The sequence below is a fragment of the Porites lutea genome, chromosome 10 (assembly GCF_958299795.1).
Source record: "Porites lutea chromosome 10, jaPorLute2.1, whole genome shotgun sequence".
NCBI lineage: Eukaryota > Metazoa > Cnidaria > Anthozoa > Scleractinia > Poritidae > Porites > Porites lutea.
The window spans coordinates 25358530-25371131 of NC_133210.1; the positions used below are offsets into that span (position 1 = coordinate 25358530).

The following is a 12602-nucleotide window of genomic DNA, read 5'->3' on the forward strand; positions in this document are numbered from 1 at the left end:
TTTCTGCTTATATTTAAATCATGATATGCCAAAAGAGATTTTTCGGTTTTTTGTCCTTTAACAAAACGAAATAAAAGGTCACACTAGAATCAGTGTTTCGTAAAGAAAATGAAAAACCGTTCGCAAAATCAATTAAAGGAGGTTATTCAAGTATCTTATGATGCATCCGGTAAGAATATATATCGCTCTATCAGTGTCAAATTCTAATCAACAGAAGGGTAACGCGCTGAATTATAAAGATTTTGGAACTCGTTTACTTCTTCGTTTCTGCAGTTTTAGAGGTAAACGTTGTAGATATCCAGTTTTGATTTTTATGTATATGTGTTCCTCGAACTCAGCGAGCGTTTGATGTTTGTACGATGTTTGCTACTAAGGCGAAGTCCTGCTTGCGCCTTAAAGCCTTCTCTGAAACCCGGTCGTTACCAAATCTGTGCATTTAGTCTCTTTCCATATAACGTTAATTATAACTTATAATAACTGAAAAATTAAAGGCAAAAGCAGCAACATACATGTAACTATGCATTCACCACAGACATTAATGATAATTCCCTTATTTCATTTTTAAAATCGGAACCGTATGACCGGCCCGTTCTGACTTTTGGAAAACGCCGCCCTTATAAGATTCTGATTAGGGAGGTTACGATACCACGACGGCGACGGCCGCGAAAATGTCGCCAAAAAGTGAATTTGCGTTCTTTCAATCTCTATGGCGATTATTCCAATTCGCTTACTTTGTCAAATGCAAGCGAACTATTTTGAAGCCGTTCACGTCCCCTATAAAACGTGAAATTGGGCTTTTTCACGTGTGGGGACGGCAAAGAAATGTACAAAAAAAGAATACTGCACGTCAAGAGTGGTTGTTTTTCCTATTCAGCCTATTGCTTTTTTGACGTTCTCGTTACCGTCGCCGTTGTGGTATCTTAAAGTCCCTAAAAATGGAACGAGTTACCTGTATTTTTTTTACAAATCTTTCTTTAAATTAAAACATCATTAAAAGAAAAGTAATGTTACAAGATGTCCCTCAAACGTCTTAAAAAAGAATTCTGTGATGAAGTGGACACGATAATTGTGAAAATTTATATGAAAAACATATTCTCAGGTAAACCCCCTTATCCTTTTTCTTTTTCCTTTTCGATCCTTTTTCACGAGTATGCTTTTTTAAAAATATAATTTTATGTCACAATTGTAATAATTAATTTTAACGTAATTAAGTAGCCTGGCCTGACTCGACTTCCGGGCTGTGTTTTTGTATTATTGGTTAGTTCTCTTTCGTGGTAAAGTTAGGTCACGTATTTAACGATCAGGCTAAAGTACAACTGAAAAAAAACAACAACGACAATAATCTTGATTTTCTTTCTAGAGTTATCGCGTGATCTGTAAGTAAGAGATAAATACCGAGAACGGAGACAGTGAGGCATTTCCCCAAGTCAATCCACAGATTTTGAATATCACTGACAAGGACGAACTTAATTATTGGCTCAGCAAGTTCGTCGTTGAAGTCAAAATTGGTGTAGAGGAGGAAGTTTATGTCGTCAGAAACAGCAAAGTTGAGTTGCAATTAATTGCAGCGAGAACTTTTCATGGGAATTAATTTCCGATTTTTTTTCGTTTTTGGGTTTGTTTGTATAAAATCCCTCAGTCGGGGGATTTATTTGTAAAAATCCCTCAGACGAGGGACTTATACCACATAAATTTCTAATTTTAAATAGTTATGAAGTCAATTCATCAGCCCCGCTCTTCTCTGCTACGTTAGGACTAGCTTTCAGTTTGTTGAATATTCAAGGGGCTGTACGTTAAATAGAGGTTGTTGAATAACAAAAGAAAAGGTGTGAAAATGAAATAATTTACGAATATGATTAAGGCTAAAGGTGCACAGGCTAAAATATTGCATAAAGACGCACGTTGTTTGGGTCTGTCCACTTCGCTCGATGACTCAATAATGCAGCCTGTTATATGCAGGCAGAAGCTGTGGAAGATTTTTTTTTTTTTTTTCACTTCTAAGGTAAGTTCACTATTTTCAATTTTAGTTCGGACTTTGTATTCTTAGGTATTTTGTTAATTTGTGTCGTGCTGTTTTGAGTAGAAATGTAGAACATACACCATAGTGTTGCTCAAAACTACAGCGATAAAGTCTTGCAGTGTCCCTGCGTAATGGCCGAATTTTAATTCACTGAATCCATCCGTCGACGATGCTATTAGCCTCGAGTTTATTTTTGGTAACTTTGGGCCATCCAGGTAGGAAATTAAATTGTTAGTTCGGTGGAATATTGGTTTTGAAGATTTTATAAAATTATGAAATAAGAATCCAGAACATTACAAGACATGCTATTATCTATAGTAGGCTACTTTGTCAACTTTAGCTATAAATGAGCACGCAAGAGAAGACCTTTTTAAGTGTAATTCTTGTGTTAGAAACTGGATGGTTATCTAGTTCTGCCAAAAGAGTTGTTTTGCAGTCGCCATTTCTCACGTGAGGTTTTTAGCGAGAGTACTGGACGCAAGTGACAGAAAAGGTGGCGAAGAAGGGAACGGGGGGGGGGGGGGGGGAGAGGGTGGGAAGAGTGGAACGGAGAATTTTGGTTTTATCAGCTGCTTTAATAAAATAGATTGGCCACGGGAGGGTGATAGGGTGGTTTATATTAGCTTCTCAATCCCGCTAGTATCCAATCTACTTTATCTACTCAAAATTGAAACAAACTAATCCCTCCTTTCATCATTTTTCGATCTTTCGTTTGTTTAGCCCCTTGAATGATCATAAATATGGGAGAGAGTAAAAGGCTTGCAAAATTCAACCGTAAGATGTAAACTGGGGCTCCAGTAAGCGACTAACTCTCCAAATGCAATTATGCCAACGAGCATGACCTCATTGCCCCTGCGAGGTTATCTGTCCTCCACTTAGAGTAGGCCATTTGCGAGTTCCAAAAACTCTCACTTTCAAAACGAGGCTTAAGATGCAAAACCTTTCTTGTGATAATAAGTTTCTTTTGCACCAGTTGGAATAAAAATCATTTCCATATCAGTGGCTTTGTACTTAGCCTCGCTTTGAAACGGAGGTTCAGGACCACCTGGAAATGGCCTATTCCACGCAAGCGTGTTGACCTGTAAAGTTTACAGAGCTCACGCGACGATCCTCATCCTCGATCCTGACAAGATGTTGAAAGTTTATTTGCATCTTGAGCTTCATAGGATTTAGTGTTATATAGTTCGTTGCTAGGTTGCATGATCGTCATGGTCATATGAATCATGTTGTACTGAAATTTGGAGAGCACAGTCGCGCTATCGAAAAAGCCTTAAATCACCATCACCTGAACCAGCCCGCCGCCGTTTCAGAACATTTCATTGTTCAAAGCCATTCCTTCAGGGACATAGAACTCATTTCCTTAGAACTCGATAATTCACACCAGCAGTGACAGTATCCGTATAAAGTCCGCGTGAAAGATTTTTTTAATTTCTAAGGGTAAAACACTTAAATCCTATAGCCATGAAATAAACAGGCGGACACTGAGTTTACAACTCGCTTACATCTAGAAATATTTCGAAATATTTCTAGAAAGCGAAAGGCTTAAGAAAACCTCCGAGACATAAATGTTGTTATTAATTTTATACAGAAATGTTTAGTTAAACTTAGACTAAATTTCTACTTAAGAACCGTCAACGGTAAAAAGCTCTAAAATTTAACCTTCAACCGTCAAAATTGAAAAAAAAAATTAACCGTCAGCGGTCATAGCTTCCACCCCATTCACCCCTTCGTATATTTTCAGGAGTTTTTCAGACTCTGAAAACAATCCAGCTGGCTACATACGCCCCTGGGATTCATTTTCGGAGGTACGAACAGTTCTCCGAATTGCTTCCAATGCCACCTCCACCCAAAGTCCCCCTTGATTTGGTAAACCTTTAAGGGTTTTTAGTATTAATGAAATGACGTGTTAGTAAGTTGTAAAATACTCTGTCGCAGTTTGGGGTCCGTTGACTGATACACGTTAATTGCCTATCATAGAAAAAGGCTAGACAGTGCTATTTACAGTAGCGCTGATTTTTCCGGATTCGTGAGGAATCTGGATAAGTTTTGGTACCGAATTCGTTTTATTGTGTACACGCAGATGCGTGAATCCGAAATATAAACGTGCGGGTTTGGTCAAGGTTGCGTTAGCCAGAGCTAAGTTGTTTTGGTAAAGCTGGAGAAAATGGTGGAAAATTTCACATACCGTAAATCCTCTATTAAGCCCCCCCTCTCAAATAAGACTCCCCCCTCTCTAATAAGCCCCCCCCCCCCTTTTCAGAGCAGGAAAGTTAATAAGCCCCCCTCTCTATTAAGCCCCCCCCCCCCCTCCCCCTCCTTTAATCCTTATTCTTCACAAAAAAATTAACGATTAACGTGGACTGATCAGTTATGGTTTATTCATAAAAATTACCGAAGAACATGAGGTCGAAAGCACATTTTTGAAGAATAAGAATTTTGTTTTTGTTACTTTTAGGCTCCCACAAGTGAATTAAATACTTTTGACGGTGACTTTAATTGTACAATGCGTAAGTCTACTCTGTCTCATACCACGGTATTTTTGCTACAGGTGATGCGTTTCGCTAAATTAAATAAGCCCCCCTCTCTATTAAGCCCCCCATCAAAAGTGCTTGAAAAAAATAAGTCCCCCGGGGGGGCTTAATAGAGGATTTACGGACGGTATTTCCTCGAATATTATTAAGCGCCTGGGCGCTTTCTTCAATTGCAGCTAAAAGGATGGGCGCCGTAAATGGAAGGAGGGCGCTTAATCGAGGGGGCACTTATTATGTCTTCATACGAACAGCAACTTTAGTGTATCAGAAACACTTGTGAAGGCAAAACCACAACGACAAACCAGTAGCACTAACCAAACAACACTAACCTTCAACAGGGGTTGTTGGCTAAATTCTTAAATTAAAATAAAAAAAACAAAAACTACGATATCATTATCTCTGTAAATGTTAAGTCAATATCACTGTAATGTCTTTCTCTTGTTAAAATAATGTTTGATAAAGAATTTTCCGTAGTCAATACATTTTAGATTTTAGGTTTTCCTTGTATCCCTATACAATCTCTATACAATCCCTATAGGAAGGTTAGGGGGAGGGGAGGTCAGGACGCTTATTCGATTGGCCTTGGGGGTGGGACGTTATTTGGTAAAGGGCGCTATTACAGCGTGGGCGCTTTTTCGAGGAAACACGGTATATTGCTTGGAAGAAATAACTGAACGTCTGCGTATTTAGCAGCATTTTAGCTTCAGCACCGGTTGATAACGAAGTTGAGCCGTCAGCCGTCAAACGGCCCACACAAGCCAGAAAGCTTAAAAAGTCTTTTAACATCTCTCCGTGGTTATATGTTGCGTAACCTTTTAAACTACTTTCGGTATAACTGACTGAGATATTTTATAACTGAGTGCGATGGTTAGGAAGCCCGATAGGCTTCTTTGCTATATGTCGTTGTTTGCTTTTTTTCGATCATGAAAGTGCACTACAAGCAAAAGCCTTCCAATCATGTTGAACTAAATGGCGAATCGCAAAACCTTCGTTAAATAACTCATTTATAGTTTATAAAGTAAGAACGAATTAAGAAAGTGCACGGTCAGGGAGCCCTGAACATAAACTGTAACCTTATAGATTTTCCGGCTTTTACGGCCATAAAAATTCCTCTGACTAGTAACTAAAGGGTCTAGGAACTATGGTCAAATTAGCAGAAAGGTCACATGGTACAGTAGTCAGGAATACGCTAGAACGTTCTTCAGACCTCGGTTTTTGCCTTTAAAGTAAGGGACGGAATAAAAACACCAGATTCTGTGTCGTGTAATTATATTTATCACAAGCTTTTATTTGTATTTATGATAGCGAAGTTTTTACTTACATTAACTATAAACTCAGTCAATTTAAGCGTGCCCGTCCATAGACAGGGAGTATAACAAAGCCAGATTCAATTGAGGAGCGTAACCTTCTGTTATCGCAAAATTTCGTTGCCAGTCTATTTATCTGCTCGATTAGCTTTATTTTAAAGTGTTCGAAGAGTGGTAACTAATTAGTGGTTTATAAAAAAATGTGAATTTCTCCACTGTTTGTAACTATATGATAATAAATAAAAAACAACTTCTGGGACTCAGAACTTTGACATCGGTGGATAAAATCGGATAGGGACGCCTGGAATTGACTGAGGCATTTTATGTTATATTTTGAGCCAAGGCAAATACATATATTTTTTTAAATTTATTTACCTTTTTGCACAAATGTCATTTTAGTTTATTCAACAATCAAGAGAATTACATACTGACTTTTCCTTCAAATTACACGTTTGTGAATTTTTTTTTTTTTTTACTTAAAACCTTCCATCGAAGCAAACACTCGAGTTTCAGAAAAAAGAGCGTGCACATCACAGCACACCCTTCCTCCGTTGTCGGTTTCACTTCGATTCACCAAATCCTCCCCGTTCCACAGCCTCAATTCTTCGCCAGAGGTCACCCAGGGAGGACGGGACAGAACTGACATAACAAGCTCAGGAGAGAGTGAGTCGTATCCCGGAATCCTGAACCACTTTGTTGCCGCAGTAGAGCTAAACTCGTTTACAGGGAGAAGTACGTGGTTGGTCGAATTTGTTACCACAACGTTTACTTCCGGTCCAGCACAGCCCCAGTAAGACCAGCGAACATTCGATTTCTGGTCACAGGTTACGTAACCGTAGAGGTGAACCAACTTCAGGGCAGCCAATTTGCCACTTGATGGAACAAAGAACCTACCAAACTGATCATCTTTTGTTCCAAAGCACACTGGAGTGTAACTAACATTGCGCCGGGGTCCTAATTGTTAACAAATAATAACCATCAGACACCAAAAGATAATGACCTTTTTAACCTATGATTGTCTAAGTCCATCATGATTATAACTTAGGTTAATTAACAATTATTCCGCGAGCCCGAATGGGCTCTGAGTCAATAGCTCATGAGGCCTAAGGTTTTAATTTTTTTCTTTGCCGCTGAAAAGCCGGTGCTTTTTACTACCAGTGGGCTATAACATATAGCCTAGTAGTAGCTCAACCAATCAGAACGCAGCATTGATAATAGACAACTACTGGGTTTTTACTAAAATCACACAGAACCTAGTAAAAGTCTGAAGTATTAATCAACACCACTCCAGATATAATTAAGCACTTCTGGTAACAGCAATATTGGTCACAGTCGTACATTTTAATTTCAGCTAATATTTGCTAGCATGACGGTCTTTAATTTTTAGCCGTTATTGTTTGTTCCAAATTAGTATTTGTTTACAAATTGTGAGATCAGACATACCTTTCGACTTCGTTGTTTTTTCGTCTGGTGAGTTGATGTACTGACCTTTTTCTGAAAGAAAGTTTAAAAACTGTCACACTTGTCGAATGACCAATTGTGAGATCAGACATACCTTTCGACCCCGTTGATTTTTCGTTTGATGCCAGAGAATTGATGTACTAACCTTTTTCTGACAGCAAGTTTAAAAACTGTCATTTTACTTCCTCTTTCGTTTACTTTTAAACAATTAATTTGAATCACTTGACAAATTGTGAGATCAGACATACCTTTCGACTGCGTTGTTTTTTCGTCTGATGAATTGGTGTACTGACCTTTTTCTGAAAGCAAGTTTAAAAACTGTCATTTACTTCCCTTTTCGTTTACTTTTAAACAATTAATTTGAAATCACTCGACATCAATTTTTCTCATACAAAAAACTCCATAAAGGCCGGATTAAGTCATCTTGACTGTAGTGCCTCTGTTTGCTTAATTTTTTCCTATCTGTAAGTAACGACCCTCGTTACTTAAATTCGGATTTAGCTAGCCTGTTCCAAGCTTTCAGATAGTGGAGAGCGGTGCGAAGTAAAGAAAGCGATGAAAAGTAGAGGGGGACTGGGGAGCTCTCCTCCACCCTCGCTTTTATTTTTTTTTTGCTCCTTTTTACTTCGCACCGCTCCCCACTATCTGAACGCCTGGAACAGGCTAGGATTTAGCAGGCTTTTCCTACCGCTACTTTTGGAGTGTCGCTAATTTCGGGGGGGAGGGGGGTGTTACTTTTTCGGTATCTTTAACGTGTACTGTGCACGGGCCGTTTAAAGTTAAAGGTAAAAGAAAAAGGCGACAACTGTGAAAAAAAAATGTCCTGTAAGTTGCCGTCACATTTTACTTACTTGTGACAAACCGAAAGCTTCTGTGAGCTTTGCCGAAAATCCTACATAATAGAAAATGATCGCTCCATTTGAAGGCCCTTGGTCCGTCCAGTGGTTCCTTGGTCCGGCCACTTTGTAAGCCGGCATGCAAACTGTGCGCAAAAAGAAATGTTTCGAGCACCATCTGATCTAAATTCCGACCTGTATATTTTCTATAGGCATCATTTAAACTTCCAAACCAAAATGAGATTTCTGTGTAAAGAGCTTTTGTTTGGTCTCATGAAAAATTATCGTTTTCGCTTCAGTCTGTGCGAATGACTGTGTCTTGCAGTTAAGATGCGACGGTAGCGAAATCACCACTATTTTAAATGAATTCAATCAAAGTTTAGAGAGAAAGAAGAATTTTTCATTATCTTTTCTATTTTTGTTATTTAGCTGTTGGATTTTGTTTCAATCTACTGTTAAAATACTTATACTCAGCCTTAGGCTGATAGCAACTATTTTGACCCCGTTAGGCTGCACCATAATAACTATTGGTAGTACCTGTAATGCACACCACGCACGCGCCGTAGTTGTAGGAACAGTAGGCGCCTTCGGGAGACACCACATGCTCGCACTTTGTCCATGACGTCTCATTTCCATTGCACTGTAGGTTAGGTATCAATTTTCTTTGTGGGTAATCCGAGGATGCAGCAGCTGCAACGGCTCTCTTAAACCCAAGTTGACGACAGACTACGTTGGCGTCCTTTAAGTCCCAGTTGCCACTGTGTGCACACACTCCTCCCCAGGTTCCATTGACATACACTTCCACTCGGCCTTGAGACGAATCGTCACCCCAACCAACCAATCGAACTGTACATTCAGGGAAAGTTTATTAGGCTGGTATTGTTAAGTGTGGCGGTTGAAATACAAAAGACATCGACCTTTACCTGCACACACGAGCAATCAATTCAAACAACGACAATATTCTTCCGAGTAGGTCGACAGGGTATAATAATGTACTTGTATGAGAGAAAGGGGGTGAAGTACATCTAGTCAAAATGAACTGTAAAATCTAGAGTAGAGTTATGTATCGCCACATTCTAGAGTAATGACGTGATCAAGTACTATATAATTGTATGAGGAGTTTTACATAATTGTAGAAGGGGATTTTATATAATTATTGTAGGAGGGGTTTTATATAATTGTGGAAGGGAGATTAGTTTACCCCGTGAAGATTTCTTAAAAGTTGATAAACATCTGCCACACAATCACATTAAGAAACAAATAAGTTATACCATTTGTTTACCTCAACTATATATCTTAATTATTGAGTTTATTTCTATTACTACATATTTAATTTATTTCTTTGGCCAAGGCAACGGTAAATGATCGATGATGAAGATGATTATGATGAGAGGAGAGTACAACTTCATGACTAAAATTACTGAAATTTCCAAACCAAGTAATATGAAAAGTTCGAAAAGATATTTGCCATTTTTTGTTTTACGTTGCCCTAATTTTCTTTTACCTAGGTTTCTTGGGTTTTCGTTTTACCTTTCGGTCGACATATTGCACCAGCCTTTGCCTTACAATCATGAGATCCCAAACCGCCATGTTTGCATAAAAAGAGAGAACTTTCGTTTCCAGTACACTGCATGTTAGTAAGCCACACAGCGGATTTTGTCTGTATAATTTTTTTGCTGTCATAAAACGCAGACACTGATCCGCTAAAGTCCATCATTCTGCAAGCCACATCAGCATCTTTTTTGTCCCAATGATCAGCACATACCCAGCCCCAAGTGTTGTTGTAATAAATTTGTACCAGTCCTTCTCGGGGGGATTGCCGTCCTTCCCCCAAACGAGCTGATGGATAGAATAGAAACAAGCTAGTGTTTATTTATGTTTGATTGTTTGTCTTGCGATAGGTAAATATTTTTTACCTCGTGCAGAAAATAAAAATCTTGGCAAAATAATTTAATAGAAAGATTAACTGTTTTATATCGTTTGTTACCTGTTCTGCATGCCACACCGGCGGAACGAAAACTAGAGGAAGTGGATCTCCACACACTCTGTCCACAGTCTGTTAATGAACTTTCATTCCCTATACATCGTAAAAAATAGTACCACATTTTTCTTCTCCGTCGAAAACCCGACTGTATATATGCAGATTGAGCTCCTCCAAAACCAAGTTGATGGCAAACTACATTGGCGTCCCTTAATTTCCAGTTCCACCTATCCACTGCTCTCCATGTTCCATTATAGAACAGTTCCACTCGGCCTTGCGATAACACATTACCTCCACTAACCAATCGAACTGCGGTGAAAAGAAAACTTAACTGAATATTTAATAGCGTTTGAAACAATTATGTTCCCAGGACCAGAAAATGGCTGGGAACCATTTTGCCTTACACTGCGGTACATGCATGTATTGTTCGAAACTCACAGAATTATGGTTTTTAGACTTCTCAAAAGAAATAATAACCAATTTGTACAAAAACCGTATCCCCCATGAGCCCGCATTTGCATGCAAGGTGGAGTCGATAAGTGAAAATATGACTTTATGAAGTAAAATCGCACTTATATCGGCAAAACAAATGTAAAACTTTTTTAGTTTGAAACAGACATCTAAATAAAACCACAAAGTTATGTCAATACAAAAACAAAGACTGGGATTAAAAATGAAGATTTTACAATAAGCTTGTGATGGTGGCCATGACTCCATTGTTATTGCAAGCGTAGTGAACTATTCTAAGGGAAAAAGAAAAGCAAACCAAGGCCATATACATGTAGCAGCACTTTTGTAGGGTCTAGTGGTCGAGCGAAATTTCGTGTCGCGCTCCGCGCGAAATATCGCGTTCGCCCCGCTTGGCTCATAAAGCGCCTGTCATGCAGGCTACAATCCCTGTCACAATCGTTCGCAGTGACGTAATGCAAGTAATTTTTAAAATTACGCATTGAGAGGAGAAACTATGGTCCTCTTAAAACTATATAGTGAAAGAGGATTTTACAGCGTATATGGAGTCGGATAAGCGCGAATTGTATCGTTTATGCCATTGCCAAAAAGGAAATACTTGTACAGTTTAGTTCCTTAGCTAGCTATGTTACCTTTTGATCGGCAAATTACACCAGCTTTCCTCATCCCTTCACAGTTTTGTAATCCTAGACCGTCGTGAACACACTCAAAAAAAGAACTTTCATTTCCAGAACAATTCATTTTGTTGAGCCAAACCTTGAAATTTGTCTTATCATCTTCTATATAACTGAAATTTAATAATAATGATCCGTCAAAGTCCATCATCCTGCAAGCCACATCAGCATTTCGTTTGTCCCAATGATCTGCACACACCCAGCCCCAAGTGTTGTTATGATAAACTTGTACCAGTCCTTCATTGGGTGTCTGTCCTCCGACTAAACGAGCTAAAAACACAAACAGCCAGAAAAAATAAAATATAGACCACGAATGAAAGGCATTAAATCTAAGTTCTGCAGCAGAGCACATATATGAGTTTTAAACCCCTTTTCTCTATTATAACGTTCGACTTCCATGTGCGACTGTTGCTTGTAAGCGACAACCCCGTACCAGTAAATATATACATTTAGTATATACACACTCAGTGATCTTGGTGATTTAAGCAATCTGATTGGTTCGCTACCTCGGACTATTCCGTGTGAGCTCGGTTTTTTTCCCATTTTCTTAGAGAAAGATCTTTTAAAAGTCGACAAAATCCTAGGGTTGACTTTTTTTCAGGCAAGAAAAGACTTCGAAGGATTCAAAACGGCGTTTTTCCATTTACTGTTGTTGAGTTTTGTGCTCGATGGATTGTTTAAAACTTTCCCGTTTATTCGCCTAGAAGGGGCCGTTTCGTGAACTCAGCGTTTCCTAACAAGAAAAATTTGGCCCAAAAACGAAGTTTATTTATGACAAACAAATATGAAAGCAAATGTCTGCAGAAATTCTACGTTTCAAGTAAACACGAGAAAAAATGCTACATGAAGACGACGTCTTACCTCGAGGAACCGAATCGCCATTTTTGTCGGCACTTCAAGCAAAGAACGACACAACAAACCTTTTCGGCTATAAACTTGGCGAGTCAACAGAAAACAACAAAGCTCTTCTTTTCTTCTCAGGTAAGGAAACAATTCAAACTTTTAGCGGTTCCATTTAAGTCATTACGCTGTTGTTTGCGAAGTGATAAGCTTGTGAATTGCCCTGTTTGAAAATTCTACAAAAATCTAGCTAAATCTATTTTTAAACTGTCGCGTGTCTAGCTGACCTGATCTGTCAATCAAATCGTACTTTTGAATGGTTTCCTCTCTGATTTTGTTGAGATCACTTCGTGTGTATGTACTAAAACAATTATTCTTTTCAATCTCGGTGAATAGTGGCTTTAGGAATATTTACCTCGCCACTTCGTGGCTCGGTAAATATTTTGCCACTATTCACCTCGATTTCAAAGAATAATTGTTAAAT

General features: G+C 38.7%; 1 protein-coding gene across 1 annotated transcript in view; it reads right to left on the minus strand.

Annotated features, from left to right (window-relative positions):
* Positions 1 to 6330: 6330 nt before the first annotated feature.
* Positions 6331 to 12602, minus strand: part of LOC140949704 (scavenger receptor cysteine-rich domain-containing protein DMBT1-like) — a 54468-nt gene continuing 48196 nt past the window's right edge. The window contains exons 17-23 of the mRNA XM_073398843.1: positions 11237 to 11548; positions 10143 to 10445; positions 9686 to 9994; positions 8693 to 9001; positions 7568 to 7618; positions 7302 to 7352; positions 6331 to 6812 (exon numbers count right to left, since the gene is read on the minus strand). Of these exons, the coding sequence (XP_073254944.1) occupies positions 6331 to 6812; positions 7302 to 7352; positions 7568 to 7618; positions 8693 to 9001; positions 9686 to 9994; positions 10143 to 10445; positions 11237 to 11548 (1817 nt within the window). The remainder of the gene's footprint in view (positions 6813 to 7301; positions 7353 to 7567; positions 7619 to 8692; positions 9002 to 9685; positions 9995 to 10142; positions 10446 to 11236; positions 11549 to 12602) is intronic.